This window comes from Tenebrio molitor, chromosome X, assembly GCF_963966145.1.
Source record: "Tenebrio molitor chromosome X, icTenMoli1.1, whole genome shotgun sequence".
In the NCBI taxonomy this organism is placed as follows: domain Eukaryota; kingdom Metazoa; phylum Arthropoda; class Insecta; order Coleoptera; family Tenebrionidae; genus Tenebrio; species Tenebrio molitor.
This window is the reverse complement of record NC_091055.1, coordinates 7476378-7499343: the sequence shown is the minus strand read 5'-3', so window position 1 is coordinate 7499343 and position 22966 is coordinate 7476378. Positions and strand designations below refer to the sequence as shown.

Here is a 22966-nt window from a genome sequence, read left to right as displayed (position 1 = left end):
ACGTTAGTCGTTGTTAACTATGTGAACTTGCATGTTCATACTTTTTAAAATCTTGTTCAACAAGTTTAAAGTCAATTTAATATTCACTCTTTGAACGAATAATAATTACAAATATCATACTTAAAAATAACTTAGATTTGTTGTAAACGCTTTCAATTTGGTCAGTTTGGATAAGAAAGATCAAGTTGAAAGGTGTGGTGATTTTGAAGCATTACAATTAAAACAAAACGATTCAAACTGATTTATTAAAATTAATCAAGGTAAAAATATCAACTTTTGTATGTTTGGTTGAAACCGTAGGAATAAGAAAATACGTGTTAATAGATTCCGGTCGAGATTCTTTCAGAATGTGCAGTTTTGTAAGCTATGTTTTTGCCGTAATCGAAGAGCATTCTTTGGTAAGTCATCCATGAATGTACGTAACTGATCGAATGTCACTAAAATAACAATTAACAGCAAGTTTCGTCATGACTTGCATACTCGGTGAAGTTTTTTCGGCCTTATTAAAATTGAATTGGCGCTTGTTCCCCTTGTGGAAAAAAATCCGGATTAGTTTCGTAATTTGCCGTCTTAGATTTGGTGTACCTCTTCGGAAAATCGTCTGTCTTGAGTTAAACAAACCGAACTGAGAATTAACTCCGCTCCGATTGATTAACTTAGCTTTTATTGTTATAAAGAAGAATCCATTCGATCCGCTCGATTGTTGGATTATGTCGGAAAAAACCGGACAATTTATAGAGATAACAATGAGCTCGGATTCTCTCATTCGAAAATCATAAAAAGAGACATTGGTGCTGTTTAGAAAAACCGAAAGTGAAAAAAGTGAAAAAAAAACACGTTTCTATGACAAATAACCCCTTAAGCTGGGCGTTATTTCGGAGTCAGCTTGCAGTGTGAGTAGCATTGTTGAGTTGAACGTGAGTGAGTAGGTGATACATTGGGAAGGAAATGCCTTTGAAATGCAACAGACCTTTAGAACGAGCATGTAAAGTAGGTTCTTTATTATAACGAAATTTCCGTTTAGCCCAAATGAGGGAAAACTCCCGTACTATTTAAGGGGTAGATTTCCCGAAGACAAATCTTTGCGGAAGTCGAGCAAAGACCGGTGCGTGCCCGCCCCACATTTCACCCGAAAATGATCACGGGCGCCTCCAGTAATTATCATAATGATCATTGACTCAGCAGGTCACGAGCCGCCTCTGTTTTTTTCCGAAACGTGACTTTCGCTATTTCATTAAGAGTTCTAGCCGCTAGTTTAAATCTTTTGTTGGTGCGGCCACAAAAACGATCTCGTTATGTGTTTGATAAATTGTAATCAGTTTTGGAAGGGTTCTTGTAATAAGTAGATTCCTGCAGCGGCATTCTTCCACGGCGTGAGCCTCATCCATTCCTGCGCAAGAATCGCAACCGATGCCCGAATAATTAGAGCACTTTAGTGCGATCTTCGCAAATCACTTAATCGACTGCAGGAATTTGCAAGAACTAAGAATGATGTTTCACTTTCGATAATAGGACGGACACGCAACCGATAATGTGGAGGTTTAATGGACCGGCCTCGTCTATCGGCTAATTATTACTCTTAGAGACGTAATATCGGCCACAAATTGAATAAACAAAGTTGTGGTAAATTCGAGGGTTTTTTTATTTCTGGTAATTAGGTGGAGTGAACCGCGGAATGAGATAATCCCAATCTCAATTTCGAATGAGACGGACAATTTACCGTCTATGAAATTTTACCACATCCTGTTGACAATGACCGGCACTAACATGAAGTCGATTACATTTAAAAACTTTCTTCTCTCTATCCATTCCACACAATATTACTCCGATGGATAAATACTACAAATTGCACAAAAATTGTCCATAACTCGTACCAAGCGAAAACTAGGTATGTTGTCAGAGAGAAACTTAGACATCCTTCCAGCCGTTTTCCCATTTCTGGAAAATTTATTAAGATTTATTGCAATCTATCATGCGTTCAAATGAAAACCTGGGCTGAGTAGGCGTTGAAAAAAGTAAACCATTTGGAACAGTGTGAAGTTTCAATTTCCCGCCGTTTGACACAAATGACCTAGGCCTAGATATTTGCTTCGACAATGGAAATCGTTTGTTATGCAGTATTCTATTTTTAATGTAAAACATTGCAAAGAAAGAAAAAAACAGACAGATTTTTTGTTTATACATTTTAGGTTAGCTGTCAACATGCTCTAATTACAACTGCCAATTTACACTTTAAAAAAACAAAACAATTGGCGGTTTCCAACACCTTCCCAGCCCACCATTTTATTTGAACGCTCGATATAATACAACGAAAGCTGGCTAATTTCTCTTAATAAAACAAATTAAAGGATCATGTTAAAAATAAGGTAAAAACTAAACGACTTTTACAGTTTGACCACTCCCTTTTGTCTATTTACTTTGTTTTAAAAATTACAAAACTGTGTTCAAATCTTACAAACCAACTCATTTTTACGTTTAAATTCAAGAAGTCTCGTCACTCCTTAGGTGTTAGAAATTTAAAAATAATTAAATAAATGTTTACTTGGAGAGTAAGATTCCTGTCTTTATCATATGATTATGGTGTTACTAAGTGGGTCACGTTCCAGTTAAGGCAATGTAATAAGAATGGGGAAACCCTTTTAACTAATTATAATAGTCTTGGAGATGCACTTCTAGCTCTTTGCTCATTATGGAAATGATTTATTCAGCAAGTTCAACATCTCATACATTTGTTTGACTATGTAAACTCATTACCTTCTACGAACAACATTTTTTTACTTTAAAGTAAAATCATATACTTTTATAACACGTGAGCCAAAAATCTGGTCCGATCCTTGTAACTAAAATATAAACATTTGGGGATCTGAAATACTCCTTCAACTTTGTACACCTGTGGTTTACTTATTATTTTTTTAAAACGAAAATCCTTATTTCTGTATTTTTGAAAAAGAAAAAAAAATCCTAATTGTATTTTCATCGATTTAAATTTATTTTGTTAAGTTACTTCCAAAAGTCTTTTGGCAGTTTGGCAGAAAGGTTTTGGACACTAAAATCTTTTTTAATTACAAACTTGTCTTCTGTGACAAGAGTTGTACATTTTTGCAGTATTATTTTGTATTTTGTGAAATTTTGTTCGGAAAAAGACAATTGTTACAATGAGTTCCTATTAAATGTTTTCTTAGTCTAAAAATGAAGTTACAATTTTTGGATGAGTATCTATATTTTCGAGAAAATGGAAGTTTTGCGAAAATAGAAATTTAAAAAGTCAGTGTACATACGTCGGTGGTCACATTTAGCAAATCTCGACAATCTCTGTCGTAAGTCGAAGAGATCTGAGAGGAGTCGTGTTTATTATCACCGCTTCGTGTTTATCTTCCATTAAGGTCCTTTCACTAATCCAAACACAGAAGGCATTATTAACACATAAAACGCAGGAGCAGGGTCTTGCCCTATATTATTTTAAATCCGAAGGAAGTAGCTATGGCCTTTTTATTTAAATTTGGAAGCGACACCAGACTGAAGTGGTGAAGAGAATGTTTTAAGGTGGTACGCCGCGAAGAACAGTGAATCCGGCGCCAGGAGATGACCGCCGCTAAGAGGGTGATGTGTGGAAAATATAGGGGCCAGTTTGCCGCTTTGCCTAACAAACATGAGATTTCAATTAAAACGACACGTTTAATAATGAGGCTACAGATTTATAGCCGGTGCTGATTATTATGCCAACACGAACACGGCAGACAACACGCAAGCGCTAAATGTTGACTGATTTAAATTGTCTTCATCCCGATGGACTGTTTTATTGGAGTCACTCGACTATAGCAATTAAATCTAACAGACTACCGACAATTGATGCCGGAGCGCTGCCCACCGGCGACAACGAACTTAAAATTCATTAAAAACTACACTGCAAACAGACGGAATCCGACCGGGATTCGCATTGATACCCACACTATTATGCTATTTTTAACATCTCTTTATAATCACGCACACGTTCGATTTTTTCACTCAAGTTTTACACGACAATGTCATCTTTTTTCTTGGCGTTTTTGCCCCGCAATCACCTCATTTCGTCAGCCGTTTCCAATCTACGTAATTCAATAAAATTGTTTCGTAATATTATTATTGTAATATTTCGTTTGTTTTATTTTGTCGTCATGTTCCTGTGAACAAATTGTTTTGTGGCAAGTCAGCTAAGGAATGGTTGGTTTTACGGTCGGTAATTGCTAATTGAATGGAACTGTGTAAAGGGGAATTTTGAATATTTTAATTAAAATGGTTGATCACGATCATCAAATTTTTGAAGCAGACTACTGACGTACTCTTCATTTTTTCAACAGAAAGACCAAAGTTTTTCGAGGTCAGTGTCCCAAAATGTGCTCGAATGGAATTTAAGAAACACCACAAATCGTTTGTAAAGTACGCAAAATAAATAAAACAGCCTATACGGTTGTTTTTTTGAAATTGATTTTGCAATAAACGACGAAATCCTTTTGGAGAGGTTCCCTTTGTATGGGCTTGGGCAGAGGTATCAGATCAGATAATAGAGACGACGGTAGGATTTACAATTTGATTTGAGATTTAAATCGTTGCATAATAAGATAGATGAGTGAACATAATCAAACATCATTTGGATTAGCATTCCATTTGGTGATTCTCTTTTAAATAGAATTTCGACTTAAACTTAACGAAACCAGTTCTGATTAAGCTCGGAGGACCACACATGGTTTACCAATAATATAAATTTGATAAAGATATGGGGCGAATGGTTTGGCCGCGTGTTAAATAAAGGAACCAGAAATGCAAATCGTGGCGATAAAAAAGAGAAAGAAATAACTGTTTCGGTTCAGTTGCTTTGTTATCTATTATTTAGTTCAATTACAATGTATCGACTTTGGTACAACACTGTGGAAAAATAGAAAAAAAGACTACTTTACTGTTAGATTGTATGTATAATACCAACAGCGCACAAAAACAAGTGGATATAATTGTATTGTGGTTATACTGTTGAGTAACTGGTAAAAATGCTGTTCAAGTTTTTGCTGTCGATAATAATTTTAGCGCAATAAATAAATGTTCTGCAACACATTCGATTTCTTGTTCGCGATTTAATAGTGTCAATATTAAAATTTTTCTGGAAAAAACTGCACACCCTTGGCAGGAATTTAAGCTGTAGTGAGTGTTGCGACAGTGCTTGGCGGTAAATTTGTGAAAATTTTTGCTCGCTTTTAATGGGTTTATGGGGGTTGACCACATCCGCGCATTAGAGAAAAAACCGGAGTCGAAATCCCATTTTCTAAATAACAAATTAGATATAAGTTTTTACGATGTGAGCCTAAAAGATTTGAGTGGTGAAGCGTGACTGAGTGAGTGACTTAGGTAAGTCGGGATCGGTGGGTGTGAAGTGCTGAGTCTCGACATGAGTAATGGACAACTCAGCTGTGAAATGCATGAGAACTAACATCGTCGTGAAAAACACTCGACTCTGGGAGCAAATTAATCAGTCCGGTCGACTGGCGACAAATTGTTCATAACATTTTGTTTTGGCACTGTCCAGTCCGGTTCTAGCCACTATGCGGCCTTTCGTGTCAATGTTTGTAATTCAAATACCTTCGACGTTTGTTGAAATTCAGTCTTTATTGATATACACGACACTGTTTGCAGATAATAAAAAATTGTTATAAATACACAACGGACAAGTCTGACCCGAGGCCTTGACGTTCGAATTGTACGCGAGCCGATCGGTTTTTAGTTTTTATACAATGGACCAGTCTCGATTTTACCACCTTAACGTTATACCTATAGCGGCGTCCTTCAAAAATAAATCCAAAATTATTAATCCTAGATTTTTTCTCTTCAGTGCCACTTGCGTGCACATCGACAAAATATACAGTGCGGAAAATTTAATTTAAAATTTAATGTAAAAATTTTAATTGACCTCAAACAAAAACAAACAAACATCAAAGGTTAACAATGAAATTTAATGCAAATGTTGAAATTGTCCCCCGCCAAGCATTTTGCATTCACCGACATGTTGTACACTGCGCTCAATAATGTCAGGGCTTATTTGTTCATTTCAGCGCGAATTCTTTGCCGTAAATCTTCTAAATTGTTTGGTCTATTAAAATAAATCTTCTATTTGGTAAATGTTCCCTTTAACTACTTCTGGAATTTTCGCGTTTTTTCTGGCTAGACACCCTTAGGGGGTCCTCCTAGATCGCTTCCCACCAACCTTGTGCAAATGCCTTTTTCTCTCTTGTTGTGTTTCAAGGTCGGGTCAAGGTCGCGCCAATGTCTTAGTATAACTAAAGGGTAAGGAAAATTCATTTGCACAAGGTTTGAATGGTGGGAAACGATCTAGAAGGACGCCCGGAGGCTGTCTGGCCAGAAAAAACGCGAAAATTCCAGAAGTACTTAAAGTGAACAATTAATTACCTTCTATTTTATTAATAAACCCATACAAAAGAATTTTTACATGAAAAATTAAATTAAATTTTTAAAGTAAAATTTGTCATTTTCTCAAAAAAATTCTTACGTAAGGTATCATTTTTTTTTCATTCACCGTTTGGTCTATCACAAAGAGAAGAAAAAAGTGGGGGTTGTCAGTCAGTGAGTGTGAAGTCATAGCTCAAAAATGGATGACGTCATGAACAAGTGAAGCAACTTAAAATAAGCATTATGAGAAATAAAAATTGACCTATTTCAGCGTTTTTGTCAAGTGTCATTAGTTTTGATATTACTGAATTTATTCCGTAAGTAGTTTCTACACTGTATATACTTATTTTACTCCTTCACTGTCAAATCAATGTATGTTCACTACATTATTTCTATACATACAATTTTACAATGTGCATTGATATAATGGGTGTTTTTTTAAAATTTGGCGCCGAAGTTGGCGTTGAAGAGTCGATTGTGAATGCACCATCGCATTACAACTTTGATCAGCTCTTTAAATCTAACCTCACTTTTTGCGTTTTTAATTTACAGTTTGAAAAATCAGTGTTTTTAAGACGAGTGGTTCATTCGCAATCGACTCTTCAACGCCAACTTCGACGCCCAATTAAAAAAAAACACCCGTTACATACTGTGTGCAAATCTGAAGGATATTGTGTACGCAAGTGATACTACAGAGATCCACTGCCAAGAAAAGACGCTATTGGTCAATATTTTATGTACAAATGTCATTTCCTATATTACCACAGTTTATGAGTTAGTAACTTGTCAGATTTGTTCACGTTGACCCTAACTACATATTTACTTTAAATGTAGTTGTTGCGGCTTGTATAAATACAATACACTACTTTGGTCATCTTTCGCTAGGCATTTACTATAATTTTATAGGTGTCTTCATCGTATTAATTTCAGACCGTCATTGAGTCTTACACACAATTAATAATTATTAAAATAATCGCACATGCTACTAAAACTTCCACTTAATAAACACACATTTTAAGAAAATTGTATTAAGTATTTAGTATCTGCATATAAAATCGTGTTTTTAATTTAATAAAGATTTTTTTTTTAATATACATACATACGTATTACTAAAAGGTTTACAATTACCTGCGTAGGTTCGGGTGTTCATTTAAATGTATTCAAAAAGTTGGCGTTGAAGAGTCGATTGTGAACGCACCACCCGTCAGTTTGCAGAGTAAAAACATAAACAACGCAAAAAGGCAAAAAGTGAGGTTATATTTAAACAGCGGATCCGTAATCCGTGGTGCGTTCACAATCGACTCTTCAACACCTATTTTGAGGATAAATTTAAATGAACACCCGATATTAATAATTGTTAATACAATAATAATTATTATTGATATTCACTACAAAATCTTTCGTTTCAATTGATAATTATCCCATCAGGGAAGTGTCAAATTAGGGGTTAGAAAAATGTAAAAAAATGTTGCATTAAAAAAGATCACTATGTAAAAAATGTTTATTTTAGAGAGTTCTATTGGTGATTAAATTTATTATGTGGATTTCCATAACACCCTGTATATTGGATACTTCGACAAATTTGATATTGATATTACTAATTGTAAGATAATACTCAAAACTAGTTTGTAAAAATAGAATCTGTGGTTCGTAAATATTTCTAGAAACAATTTTGTTAAGACTCATTCAATTAGCATAATTTTAAAATACTTACGTTGTAAAAATTATTTCGATAAATTACTTTCTCTTATCAAATTTTTGGTACTAGATTATTAGTAGGTATCTAGATCAGACAGACATTAGATAAATGTTCAAAAGCTGTCATCGGACGTTCTTTAGTTTTGATAATCTATCTACGTACATTATCTCGAAAATGATATTTGAAAAAAATGCGAAAATGGAGCTTGTGTTAAATACATATGTCGTTGGAGGAAAAAGTTGCTTCTAATGAGCTCATTAGATAGCTTCCATATCGGACATTTTTAGAACAAAATTCGAAAGAGAAAATTCCACCCAGATTGACACCTTACTTAGTTCCGAAAATTGGTTCAGAATAGAAATTCTTTCAATGTATTCTACAGGAACGATTTTTTAAATATCAAATTTGACGTATGTATCGTGCGATCCATTGAATTTGGTATTAGAGTTGGCGCTGGAACTGTCAACGCATGTTTAATTTTGAACTATCGCGGCAAACGTCACATTTAATGACAATTGTAAAACACAAAATGGCGAATTAAGGATTCGAGGAATTAAGAAAAAATTACAATGCTAATGTTTATTTAATTAAACAATGTTACAACAGATGCTGAAAGTGTTTGTTGTGTTTTGTTCTAAGCACAAACGGCCCCTTCGTTTGACTCCACTGATAGCATTTTGTAACATTAATTTATACACAAATAAGTGTATCGATTCAAAAAGACCTACGGCGTCAGTTCCAGCGCCAACTTTAATAACAAATTCAATGGATCGCTCGATATATAGGGAAAGTCACGTGACAACTTTTATCAGTCAAAAAAATTATTAGTCTTTAGAGAAACAACAACAATTGTCTCAGTAAAATTAATGAATCTTCCCGTATGGTATGGAGTTTCTTGGTAAGCACTGTATATCTATTAATATCAGTCCTCCATATATTTGATTTTTAAAACAAAACACTTAAGTGAGTAATCACTGCAAGTATTAAGTTTTAAATATCATTTTATGTTCTACCTTAATTGACTTGTGAGATTATAAAAAAAAAATTAAGAAAACGAAACAAGGAGAGGAAGAAGATAAGAAGTGAACTTGGTTGTGTTGTAATGATTTTTTTAAAAGGATTGTTTTAATCAATTTAGTTAGTGGTTCTTAGGAACTGACAATGGTAGATTAACGTTGTAAACCATAATTACAAGATGTTATCAAAATTAATTTACGTATAGGTTAGCGTGCGTTTTTACTCGTATAGAGTTTCTAGCGTTTACTGGTGTTTAACTCTTAAGACAATCAATACAATTACGTGGAGATATTTTTATTCTTCTGACAAAGCGGTGGCAACACAAGAAATGAGAGCAAGAAGATAAGTGTTAGAACAGGTTCCATCAAAACAATGAATGGTCGCTTCCGTGCCCTTTACTCCTGATGCCGCCCACGCATTGAATGAGTGATGAGAGATCACATCAGGCAAATTGGCAAAAATAGGAGTCGTCTCACGGTCAAGCTGTGGTCCCTTCAGATTTAATAAATGAGAGCAGTGTTAATTACAAGACAGATTAATGCACTTAGATGTCGAGGTTCATCGCATGTAAAAATGTCATGAGAACTCTGTCCGGTCAACCTTCACCTTTGACCCCCTCATAAGGCTAACACGCGATGTTGCCCGATCTCGGCAGGCCGCAACATTTCAGGAATTGCTCCGCAGAAGTCAAAGATGGCAATCATCCAGGGCGCACCTTGGGAGAATTGAATTGTTTCGTCTGAAAAGCTGAAGTGGAAATGGTAGGTGAATATGAGCACCGAAGCGGGTGCAATGTTGGTGTCGGGGGACTATCGAGCAACAGGGATGATCGCTGACAGCAAAAGTCTAATGCATATCAATAGAGTGGTAGTCTTGATCTGCGAAAGAGGCAAGTGGAGCGTGAAGGCATCGACTGGAATCGGACAATCGTCGAGTACTTTATTAAATCTGTCTCAACCTTTTGTGCGATATCTAATCGTCTGCGCCTCCCCCGAGATTGGCAGCAATTTCCGGAAACATGTCACTTGAAGGAAATTGCACAATGCAAACAATCACTATTATTCCCATTCATCAGTGTCCGAATACGTCATTTGCACATTTCCATCCCCGACAATACTGCTCATTTTCAACACTATCGTCAAAGTTTGCAAGATAATCTCGCACCAAAACAAAATACAAGCTAATCACGAAAATGTCGAAGAATCGCAGATTATTCTGTAAAATAGTAGAATTTACGGATCTAGTCGAACAAATCTTAAAAAATTATAAGAATCACTTCGTTCAAAAATTATCCCAATTAGTTTTTGAAGGCTGTAGCTTTGCTAATTGAATATGTATTTTGAATTGATTTTTTCTTGTTTTGTTGTAGAACTTTGCACCAGCCAAGTAAGGAAGATAAACTCTGTTGGCAGTTTACGCCCTCTTCCTAAATCTTTTGTGAGAGTTCACAAGTAAGACCAACAAAAGTTCTGCAAGACATTGAAGACACACGATGAAAGCACTTTAAAAAAGGCTACACCGATGAAGCATATCTTTAGAGAAAAAAATTATAGATGACAACTGAAATCAACATGTAACTAATTTATTAATCGGTTCCGCGATTGTAAACGATTTGCTAATTTCTATCTAATGAAGCTAAAAAATCTTGCTTCATAAAGATATGCCAAAAAAAATGAAATATAAAATATAGTTAGTATCTAATACATACTTTCTAGTGACATATTCATTTATTATTATCTCTGACGGAAGCAAAAGTCTAGGAAAATTCAAACAATTTGTTTCTCAATATAGACTAATAAGACACTGATATTTTTGGTATAAGAATGGTTGTTACTCTCAATGAAAACGGTAGTTTTACGTACTCACAAGCGGACGAAAAGTAACTCTTTTTCGGACGCACTTTTTCGGACGCTGATCGTGACGTCATCTCTTGGTTTGTTTAGTAATTTAGCAACGAAACCGACAAAACCGATAATTGTCCTGTCACCACAAATTATGTAAATAAGTACTTAGTTGTATTGCAAGTAGTAAATTTCTAGTTTTGTTGGCAAGTTGATAAAAAAATACTATAAATTGTTAATGTTAATTGGTAATATGTATTAATAAATGTACCTATTTGAAAAAGGTAGATACAAAATAAATTTGTAATTTTTCCAATGATGTCTTTTGCTTTGTAGGTAGTTGGTGCGCTCCTCTAAAAACTTTAAAATGCATCTTTGCCAAAAAGTGCCTTTTGTCCTCACCTGTTTTTAAGCCTCGTCTGCGCCTCGGTCAGAAAACTCAGACTCGAATGAAAAAGATTAACTTTTTGACCTTGATAGACAAATAACTATTATTTTGACTACTAAACCTTAACTACTAAAAATTTACTGCATAAAGAAATACTTTCAGAGTTGGCGTTACTGCCAGAATACCACTGTCAAAATGTATTACACAAGTACGAGTAGTGTGATGAAATGCAATACATTTTTAAATTAACCAGCATTTATTTCAATTAATTTGGTGTCAAATTAATGAAACCAATTTAAAACTGAAATCTAAGAAATATTTTTTTCTGCAATTGGTAAATTTATGTTTTCAAAATGATCAAGTCTCAAATGTAACAATATCTATATTTAAACAAATTTTAACTGATTTTGGGAAAAACAAGATTTTAAAGTTCTTCTTTAAAGGTAGAAGTAAAAAAGAATAGACTGGGGATTAAACTAAAAAATTATCCAATTACATCAGTTAGTGCTGTACGATAAGTTTCAGTCTGTAATGGTGCATCAACTGGCAGGGGTTATCACTCAAACTGAATGATTTAACAAAAAAATTTGCAACACCAATAAACAATAATAGTGAATGATTAATGAAAATGATTCAATTAATGTTACAGCGTTTAACGTAAAATTTAATTTCATGAAATAAACGAGATGATTTTATTAATGTTGTAATGATAAGTAATAACACACTTGTGCATATTTTGTGTAGTTTATCGTGTACATAATTCGAAGTTTAGTTGTTAGGTTTTGATCGCACACATTCCACACTCGTCTGGAACAACTTTAAAGTTTCATTACCTGACGTCTCCTATCGATTAGACCCCTCCGTTGCACTCCTCTAAAATCCCGTTTTATTCCTTTCGATTTGCCTGGAAATCAAGGAGTGAGACACTCCTCCATTAACGCTTCGAATACCGAATTTTGATTCAAACATCGCACATATTTTTTCGTCCGGGTCGCATTAGTAGTATCGGTTTGAAAAGTTTTCCATTAATTTCTTCTTATTTGGGCTTAGTATGGAACGCTGTAAGCATAAGCTATGCATTTTGATTAGTCCACCCCCATTGCGGTGTTATCATATTCATATTATATTTGTGGGGGTAAAAATCAAAGTGCTTTTCTTTCCGTCCTGATTCAACTCATGAATACGTTACGGCTTCTCTTATAAAACCCTTAAAGACGAAGTGTGTCAAAGAGCTACTATGTATAAATCATAACTCTCTGGATTTTTTATTTCGTTCTAAGTAATGCGGATTTGCGAATTCATTTGAATTTAAAACTACCAATGACATTTTCTTATGAATACACAAACAGACAAATTACTCAACCATTATTATGCACATCTCACAATTTACACACTCGACCAGGATCATAAAAAATTCACGGCTGGGATCTAATATATCAATTAGTATAAACGTGGCCGCCGTTAGATTATTCAACTATCTCATTTAAATCTTAATTGATGTAAATTTAATACGACGCATTTACACGTTAAATGATCATTATAATCTCGTTTGTGCATAACATTGTCTTCAACTTGTTAACATTTCGGGTTTGATGTTTTCATTATCGTCCAGAAATGATTATTTTAAATAACAATATTAATTGTGTTGTGGGAATTTTAACGCTTTTACTGTCATAACTGTATTTTAAAAGCCCAATAAAATTCGAAAACTCGTTCGCTGGGAGATAAAAATTTATATTTCATGCCTTCCGGCACCGAAATGATCCAGCTATTAGCAATAAATTCTAATCGCAAGTCATTATGTCGTTGCAACAAAATTAATCACCTAATTAATTACTCTTTTATCGATAACTGATATGATACTTTCATCTTTTAAACGTTTTTTCTCTGCTGGCTACTTTTTAAATGCATTGGAGAAATACTAAACAATCGCGACAAGAATTTTTACTTTCGTCGTGCAAACTACGACTCTGAAACCATTACACCACAAACTCGATTTTCACTAAAGCCGCTTAATAACACCTAAAAATAACTACAAAGGTAAATATTTTACATATTGCACAGTTTTACTTCAGTACACATTTAATATGGTGTAAAATTCCAAAAAAGGTTTACTAGAGCTGCAAATAAAGCAATTACTGTACTGTACACTTTTCAGTTAAAAATTTGATAAAATAACAAAATCGATTTGCAAATATCTTCTATAATAGATACTGAGAGATTTAATTTCTTAGATTAAATTCTAACATATTTCTTAGAATAATAATTATGTAGAAAACACGTATGATAATTTTATTTTTAGTTCAAAATGTGTTTCTTTTAAAGAAAAACTTACTTAGAGAATAACTTAATGTTTTCTTTCGTCCTGGCGCTTTGATCTGACCAGCTCAAGTGCATTTGTACTGTCAATGCCAAATTTGTTATCTTAATAGAAAAAGTGTTTTTGTTAATGGTGTATCTACTGCCACTAAACACTTAACCAAGCATTTCAATCTGTGGTCCTGTCAAATCTATCTAAGTAAATTGCAGCTAGAAGTTACTAACTTACATAACAATAAGATATAAGAACAATTTAAATTATAGCAATATGTGCAAATCGTTTATCTTCGTTTTATTATGTAAATGAAGTGAAAATGTATTAAATAAATATGATAACAGCCACATTTATTTATTAATTATTATTTTGATTGTATTAACGCAAAAAGTGAGGTTAGATTTAAACAGCTGATCCGTGGTGCGTTCACAATCGACTCTTCAACGCCAACTTTGACGGGGAAATTTAAATGACCACCTGATATTAAGTACATGTTTCTTTATGGAAAAGAGACTTTTTATTTTATACAAATTAAAATGGAAAATCTAATACTGCTAAAAAATAATAATAACTTTACAATTGTTTGTAATTTATTTGTAAATATGTAGATTAACTGATTTTGCAAGCTTGTTAAACATGCAAATTTTATATTTATCAAAGAGAACTTGTTATTCAAGTCTAATTTATTTGTGACAGAAAATAAGTAGTAATATAATAAATAAAATTAATCAACTTAAGTACATAACATTTTTGTTTTACAATACAAAAATTTCCGATAATAATACGGAATCTGGAAAAGTGCCCCGAATGCTTGCAGCGTTTCCACGTTGAATGGCAAGGGAAATCCTCTCAAAAAGGAATTTCTTTGATTTTGAATCGCCTGATTCCGCAATAAGTCGGTTTCCGATGACATTAATGAAATCGATGGCTTCTTTGCATTTTAATAAATTAAATGTTGTTATTAATTATAATTTCAGATAATCTTGAAATGAAAATACATATAACATATGTATAACCTTATAAATATATTTTTTAAATTTCGGGACGATTTGAATCAATTTATAGTTAGTCCTACAAGTTCTTTAGGTTATTGCTCCTTTGATAAGACATACGCGTCAAAAGCAAATTGTGACCACAACAAAGTGTTTTAAATCAACAAAACGAATAAATTTGCGTTGAAGAGACGATAAATTCGACATTTGGACTTCCCTTCGAACGCACACAGGTGTCCAATTATGCGAGTGATTCATTTTTTGCTTCGATAATTTAGAAATAATTAATTGATCACTCGACATTAACGGAATATTTAACCGGTGAGCAAATCCCATCGACACATATTGATTGTAGTCAATTATGAAATAGCAACAATTTCGCACCAATTTTTTCACATGAAAAATGGTTCGGAGGGGTAAAAAAATAAATAAATTCCGTTTACAAGCTGCCGTGACAGTCACAAATTAATGTAAATACTTCTGACTCGATGACTTTTCCTGTGACTTTAACAAAGTGACTGGCGAGGGGGAGTAAAGGATCTACTGTTTTAAAGAATAATCAACTACATACCCCTAGCGAAAAAAATCAGACTTGCAAATTTTTGATTGCCCCCTTCACAGTCCGTAAAGACATTAGCCTCCTACATTTACACCGTTCGACCCCTGCTTTAAAACGCCGTATGCCTGAATTTATATTAAAGGAGAATTATAGAAACAGTTGTTCGCAAGCACTTAGCTCAATATTGTGCGCGCCCACTTTTTACATTTGCATACGCCACTTACTTAAAAATTATTGCCACCGACATTTTTATGATCCATTCGAAAAATCTCTGCTAAAATAGAGCGGGCGCACTTCCATAAGGTTTTCTGTGACTGATGACAACGATGTATGGACGTTGGACAACGCAGGGGTGCAACGCGACTCCCTGGACCACTCGAAATAAACCAAATCCCCTATTAAACTCGTCCCCTATTCAATCATTAAAAGGGATGCGCACAGATGTTTGTTTGATTTAAAACCCACAGGTAGCACGCGACTGTTTTTGATCGCAACACAAGACTTCTCCCAGAAGTCACTAATTGACTTACGTAGATTTTTTGTCAAATAAACGTTCGATTCTTCGCAACGACTTTGTCAAAATTCAATTTTAAGTTCACATTATTAAGTCACGATCTGTTAGTGTAAGTGAAAAAACAATTACTCGTGAACGTTTCATTTAAATCTAGGCCATCCAATACACGTTTCATTTTATTATTCTGATCTTCATGATTCACATTACATATATGATCTTCGTAGTGGTTCAGTCAGTAGGTGAATCGTTAATTACCTACTGGTTAACACTAGAACGGGATGCAAGAGATCAACGTAAGAAAACATATTTCATTTTATTAATGTAATTATTGCGAATGAAAAGTTGTTTTCTTTTCTTTTCTCTTTAGTGCAGTAAAACCATGAAATGATGACATTAAATTCAGTCTAACGTAATAGTAGATTATATCATTAAGAGTAGAAGTGAGTCTTTTTTTGCTGAGATTGAAGACCGAGACAAAGTCGAGGTCGGAACTGGGCGAAGCACAAAAAGACCTTCTACTTTGAATGATATGATGATGATATGTATGTACTACATATTTTATCTTCAAGCGGATCACAAAAAAAAAAATTCGGGCACTAACTCATTTATTTTATTGTGCTGCAGTTACAGTAAAATGACAATTTTCAAACTTACATTTTTCTAATTTTAAGGCACCAGTAATTCCTGGTTCTTTTATTGCAATATTATTAGTACCAACTTGAAGGTTTAATCATATTGCTAAAGTCTACTAAAGTCTAAAGTTTACTTTTTAACGTTGAACGGCCATCTTGCTATTTTTGATTTTGACATCTCTCATCATAGAGGCTTTTTTTAATAGGGATAATTTAATTATTAAATATTTGGTGTCATTATTGATAAATAAATCGTGAGAAATGCTTCTAATGACCTTACATTTGACTTGGTCGAGCAGTCTGTGGACATTTCAACTAGGATTTGAAGTGTTTTTAGTCCGGTTACAAAAAAAAAGCCACTTCAATCGTTTCTATAGATACATAAAGGCGCGATTTTCGCCCGCTTTTACGTGGAATCAGAAAATGTATAAATTAGAATAATACAAAATTTTAATTGTTAGTGTTGACGAAATAAGAATTTAGTAGACATACTTTCTTCTTAAATTTTAACATTTGGGAACTTGGAAAAATGTAAAAGTAATATTTTTCATATCATAAACGTAGATATATAAATTGTTGTAGAAGGAAAGAAAGCCAAATTAGAGTATTATTTTGTCAACTTCTTATCTTTACATCCCATTCTTGTAAGTAATAGGTACTTTGTCTTTTCAGTAATATTATAAAACCACCACCATAAAGCCTATCTGTACGTAAAAAATATTACCAGTTATTGCTCATTTTGCGTGATCATGCCAACAATTAATTACAAGTAAAAAACAAAAAAGCTTGATAATATACTAGTGATTTCTGCACCATTATAAGTTAGGTTCAACTGAAATGAAATCAGAATTAGTAGTATTTTTTTTTAATCCACACCGAAAATTCTATTTTTTTCATTTTAAATTAGTTTTACCCTGGTGTTTTATATTTGTGAATATATTTTTTTTAAAACATTGATAAAAACCATTTTGCACTATACCTACATAAATATATTTTTTTCTAAATTTGATCAATAGTAACCACTGTTAATTATTTCTATTTATTTTTTACCAAAAGGCATACTATCTACGTAACTATACATTATGTGTCGGTGTTAAAAAACATACACATATACACTGTGTCGCATTTAAGATGAAGTCTGCTATTTTCCTTATTTTTAGGAGAATACATTCCCGCACAGTTGTAGAAGACTAAAAGTTACTCTTTGAGTTTTTGAGGTGCCCTACTCAACTGTAAGTCATTAACCCACAAGCAACTGTTACTTCTCAAGTAGGCCTACAGCTGTACGGTTTAACCAGTTTAACTGACTATACCGGTTAACTTGATTTATTATTTGATGGTTAAACCGTCCAAAGGGCTAAACCGTCTAAAAAAATTAACAGTCTAACCTATTTAACCCGTTAACTGGGTTAACCGGTTAATTAACTGACTGTTAAGTCCGTTATGTTACAATAGTTAACTTGGTAAATTAGGTATTGATCAATTTATTTCTACAAGAATGATTTGTTAAACTGCGATTTTTTTTAAATATTCTTCTACTCAATCAATTAACCAATTAACGTAATTAGTCAAATAAGTCAACCGGGTAATTTCTTTGGTTCGCTTCGCTTTTTAACCGGTTTAGCTATTATCTAATTAACCAAATTAACCGTTTTAGTTGAATAAACCAGTTAAATTGTACCTACAGCCCGTAATCGGGCTAATTATAGATATTTTGCTTTGCGTTAGAAATACAAATTGAAACAAAAATTGCTAATAAGATGAAAATACGAATATGTGTCGCGTTGAAATTCGGTACTTGAGGTCAAAATTAAATTCTGAACAACTTTTTCTAATTCTTATTTCGATATTTCCGACGCGAAACAAAATATGGAATATTGGCCTTATTCCTGAGGTCGCAGTTGGCTAGGTTTTCAAAAAACTTTACATTGTGCAAAACTTCCTTTTAAATTTTCTTGTTCTTGTAATTTACGTAAATAAAAAATCTGCGTAATTTATGTTCAAAAATATATTTTTTAAAATTTTAATAAGTTTATACGGATCGATTCCTTAATCTGGAATTTTTGGAAAATTATCCAACTGACAACTTCAATTAGGAATATCTTTTTTGTATTCAATGAATTTACAAAATTAACTTGTACGAAATTTGCTTGGTGGAGTTTTCTGGAATACAAGAAACACAGTAAGTAATGTTGGTGGGACACCCGGTGAAGGAGGGGAAACAGAGAGCCGCGTTTGTGTGGTTTGGGGTGAGTTAATAGGTGTTATTGGGCATCTATTAGCCGGGTTGCGCTAAATTATGGTTGTTGCTTTGAAAGATGAGTAGGTAAAAACTGTAAAAGATGGTACGCAGAGAAACGGTATGCTAACGGCAGATAGTCTTAAATCAACACGTTTGTTGACCGATACAGAGCAACTCAGCAAGTTCATACTTTACGGAAAACATCTTCCAGGAAGGAACCTAGTTAGAACAGGTGCTCCAAGTCTCTAATATTTGATGTAAGTAAACAAACGGCTCGCTTATAACTTCCAGCGCGGTTCTAAAGGCCACTTTTTACCCAACTGTTGCTTCGCATTTGTCATGATACACGATCATATTTGAAAAGATCACGATTCTGGTTTTATGACGAGACAAATTCATGTGGGAACACAATTTTGCATCGCCGACCTTGGCCAATACGCAAATGCAGCCCAGGCCGACCGACACCGTCAGATATTCGCACGAAACGTCTAGGCTTATGAAATAATTTAGCGACTTCACCGCAGATCAGACCGGGAGATTATTCTTGATCTGTTGCATTGTGCGCCGCTCGACTAGCTACTTAAAGACTGCTTCCTATCTAAATTTAATCACTGGTCCACCGGCTGACTCGTTGAATTTTAAATAAAACGTCCAGAAGGCGTATCGCGTTCTGCCGATTAGAGATATTAATTAATTAGACGGAGATTAAGTGGCAGACAGCACGGAACCAACAGTTAAGTTGGTTCTAACAAATTGAGCGAAGTCTCCAGGTGTGTGTATGTGTGTAAATAATCTGGTGTGAATATGTTAGGCACGCTGTGTAGATTAGGTAGCACCCGCTGCGACAAGAAGCCGCTTAAAAATAAGCGCTCATTTGCTCCGGGAGAGGATGATGGAGTTCGACCGGCAGGAGTTGGCTTCCCGCTGAAGAACATGCACCATGCGGTATGTCCGTGTGATTTCAATTATGCCTTATACCAAACACGACCGAGACCGTCGTCTATAACTCATTTCGTGAAAAATAACACCGACTTTTCCGATCCTACCGCTCTTCTCCGGCTCTACAGGTTCTCACTTTATCACTTCACCACACCAGGAGGACAAAAAATTCGATCAAAAAAACACCACGTAAATATATATTTTTTAATAATTAATTAATTATATGATTTTAATTTTTTCATGTAGGTAGGGTACATATCTTCCATCCATGGCTTAGCTTCAGGTACTAATAACGTAATTCATATGTCTAAATTAATAACTAATAAGTCTTGACGTCAGAGAATTTGAACACGACGGTTTTTAAACATCTAGGTGAGTTATGACAGTTAATTGCAAGCTAAGATTAAAAGATAATTTTACATGCAATAAAACAAAAAAGCTGATAAAACAAGATTTATCTTTGACTTTTCCTGTAGAAAGTAAGGACACTACGTTACAGTTAAAATTTCTAAATTAAAAATCAACCGGTGATACAAAGAAAAATTCTTGATAATTTTTAACTATAACTACATCAGTTCATAAGCGTATCTATGTTAACAACTGTTACAAACTCAAGTTTCAAGTGATTTTTGCCACAGGACGAATTTTCAATTTTAAAAAACAAAAAATCTTTGATATTTGCGAAATGTTAAATGATCTTCATAGTTGACACTTCACTTAGTTACCTAAACATGAAAAATGGCTCTGACTTGTTATTCTCGTCTCTGACAAGTTATAAACTATTCCTTTTAATTTTAGTGATGCTTTTCAAAAGGAGAATATAATAACAGTATGTATAACAATATAAAAAAAATAAAAATTTTGAGAAGCAAGATAGATCCCAGATAAATTAGAGTTATGTATCTGTTTATTTACCCAGTCAAAAAGAAATCTTCTTCATCCACTAATCTCTTATATTTCCCTGCAACCACTATTTTTAGATCTTTATAATTAGGTATATAGAGTGATATTTTAAATTGTTTAGTCTAATAACTGTATATGATGTTTATTAAACAAAATCACAGTTAATGATCACAGAAAATTGAGGAAAATGACTCTGTAGCAATCGTATAGTTTAAAAGAAAAACAACTTGACACTTTTAACAGGTTACTTTGTCCACAACACTATTCAATTTGGATTCAACGAACATCAAGTCAGAAGACGTATTTTCAGTGTAGAAAAAAAGATCTAGTGATAATTCGATAAATCGGATGAAATCTTGATAAATGACACTTATTCACACTTCATAACATATTTAACCTAGTCATTAGCAATTCAAAATACCACTTGTTCCACTGATCTTCCTTTGTATTTATTTACGATTATTGTTTTTATTGTAACGTGATCCTAAAGCTAAAAATCACAACAAAGTGTGTGAAAATAATTCTTTAGTAACACTAACCATCCAATTTGTCTCTAGTCGTAGCAGATTTTTATTAGATACAATTACTCTGGAAGAATGTTTGATAATGTTTTGGTAAAGGGTGATTTTAACATCTGAAGTTCAAAAGGTATAAAACAAAATTTTGATAAATGACTATCAGTTACAGTGAATGAAAGTTTTAAGTTGATCATTCATTAGCGACTTAGTGTATGTCATTTGTGTAATTCGTAGAGCTAAAGATTTATTGAAGGATAAATTGTTAATATTGAAAAGTTAAAGGATCTTTGACAGTTCTAAAGTCAAATAAAATTTGGATAAATGACAGTTATTTACACTCCATAACACATTTAAGTCAGTCATTAAGGAATCGAAGCATGTCACTTGTCCCACTGTATCCTCTTGAAGTTCACGATTGTCACGTTTTCGGTAAGTCAAATTTATGGGGTGGTCACTTTTTCCATCGATTCGGTGAAAATTATAAAGTTTGAGGGTCGAGGTGGCGGCATGAGTCGCGTAATCGGATCGTGGAGGGATGACCGGTGGTTAAATCCGTCCCTAAGGCCGGCTCGGGGTGCAGAACCATTAGTTCTGGCCAGCACGTGCCCAGCAAGCTATATCACGTGGCAGCCCAAATGCAAATGAGCAACAAGTGGCGCAGAGTTCACGAGTGGTAACTCACCGGTAGTAGGGAAAGGCCTGGGGCATGTGCAGGTCCATGGGGGCGGCCGGGTGGTGAGCGGCGCCGTAGCCGTGATGGTCGCCGGTTTGCATCATTGTCCCGGCAGCGGCCGCGGCGGCGGCGGCTGCTGCCGTGTGGTGGTGCCCCAAGACGGCCGCCCAGGGCGAGGACGCGAACCCTCCTGGATGATCCAGCTCGAAGGCGCACCTATCCACGACACTCAAGTGCATGCAGCCACTACACTACACCAACATACTCGCTACTCGCTGTTCGCTACTCGCGACTCGGCAGTTCGACTGAGCAGTCACACGTGCGGCGGCGAGCGCGGACACTCGGCCATTGATCGCGGACTCCTTGGAGTCCGACCTGGACTTGAATGAGGAAGAGTTAACGAAGGCGGAGTTGGGCGCTCGCGTGCGTGGCCGAGTATCACGTGATGAGGCGGGAGGAGTCGCTCACTGGCTCCAACGCCTAGCCCGCCTGGCCCGCCTAGCCCGCCTATCCGCGATACTCCCACTCGAGGCGTGTTTGCGCCCTCGGAGCGCTGGCATTACACTATGTAATTACTGTGTGTGCCTCACCTGAGCGAGGTGCGAGGTGCGAACTCTAAGGTGTATCGCGCCACCATTAGTGAACTGCTGCACTTTACTTCACCCCTGTCCTATTTCTTTGCCGACTATCACCCCTATCGATCAAGGCACGCGGCCTTCACACTACCAACTTACCCTTCGTTTATTTACTAGGGAAGGAAATTTGCTCATCAGGATAAAATTACGCTGCCCTACTCTAATATCGCTACACATTACCTTCATAAATCATGTGCCCCTTAAAATTAGCCACCTATATCTGCATCACCCGACGCACTAAATAACAATTCATTCACTAACTCAACAATTATCTCCACTTTTACCCTTTTTAAAATTAACAATTCATTTACATTTAAATCATTTTAGATAACAAAAATAGATAATGCAGAGTCCTATAACGTGACGGATAGTTTGAACGTTAATAATTTATGCACATAAATAATATATACACTATTGATTATAAATTACATAAAAATTACTAATTAGCACATTTTACACCCATCACAGTAGGTAATCGCATTTATACCCAGGACCATACTATACATAAATATGTCTAATGGTTTCCAAAAATATCCTGATTGCAGAAAATAACTCAAAATTCATCAGCTTTAGTTAACAAGAATTAAACAATTCGTCACCAAAGTTTGATACTTTTTTATTTAAAGAGCGGTTTTAAAATTTTTATTAAACTTAATACATACCTTAGA

At 34.6% G+C, this 22966-nt stretch overlaps 1 protein-coding gene across 2 annotated transcripts in view; it reads right to left on the bottom strand.

Annotated features, from left to right (window-relative positions):
- The window catches only part of trh (trachealess), a 110771-nt gene extending 88723 nt beyond the window's left edge, over positions 1-22048 (bottom strand). For both annotated transcript variants that reach the window (XM_069061360.1, XM_069061361.1), the window contains exon 1: positions 21673-22048. In XM_069061360.1, the coding sequence (XP_068917461.1) occupies positions 21673-21902 (230 nt within the window). In that variant the 5' untranslated portion in view covers positions 21903-22048. The remainder of the gene's footprint in view (positions 1-21672) is intronic.
- Positions 22049-22966: the final 918 nt, after the last annotated feature.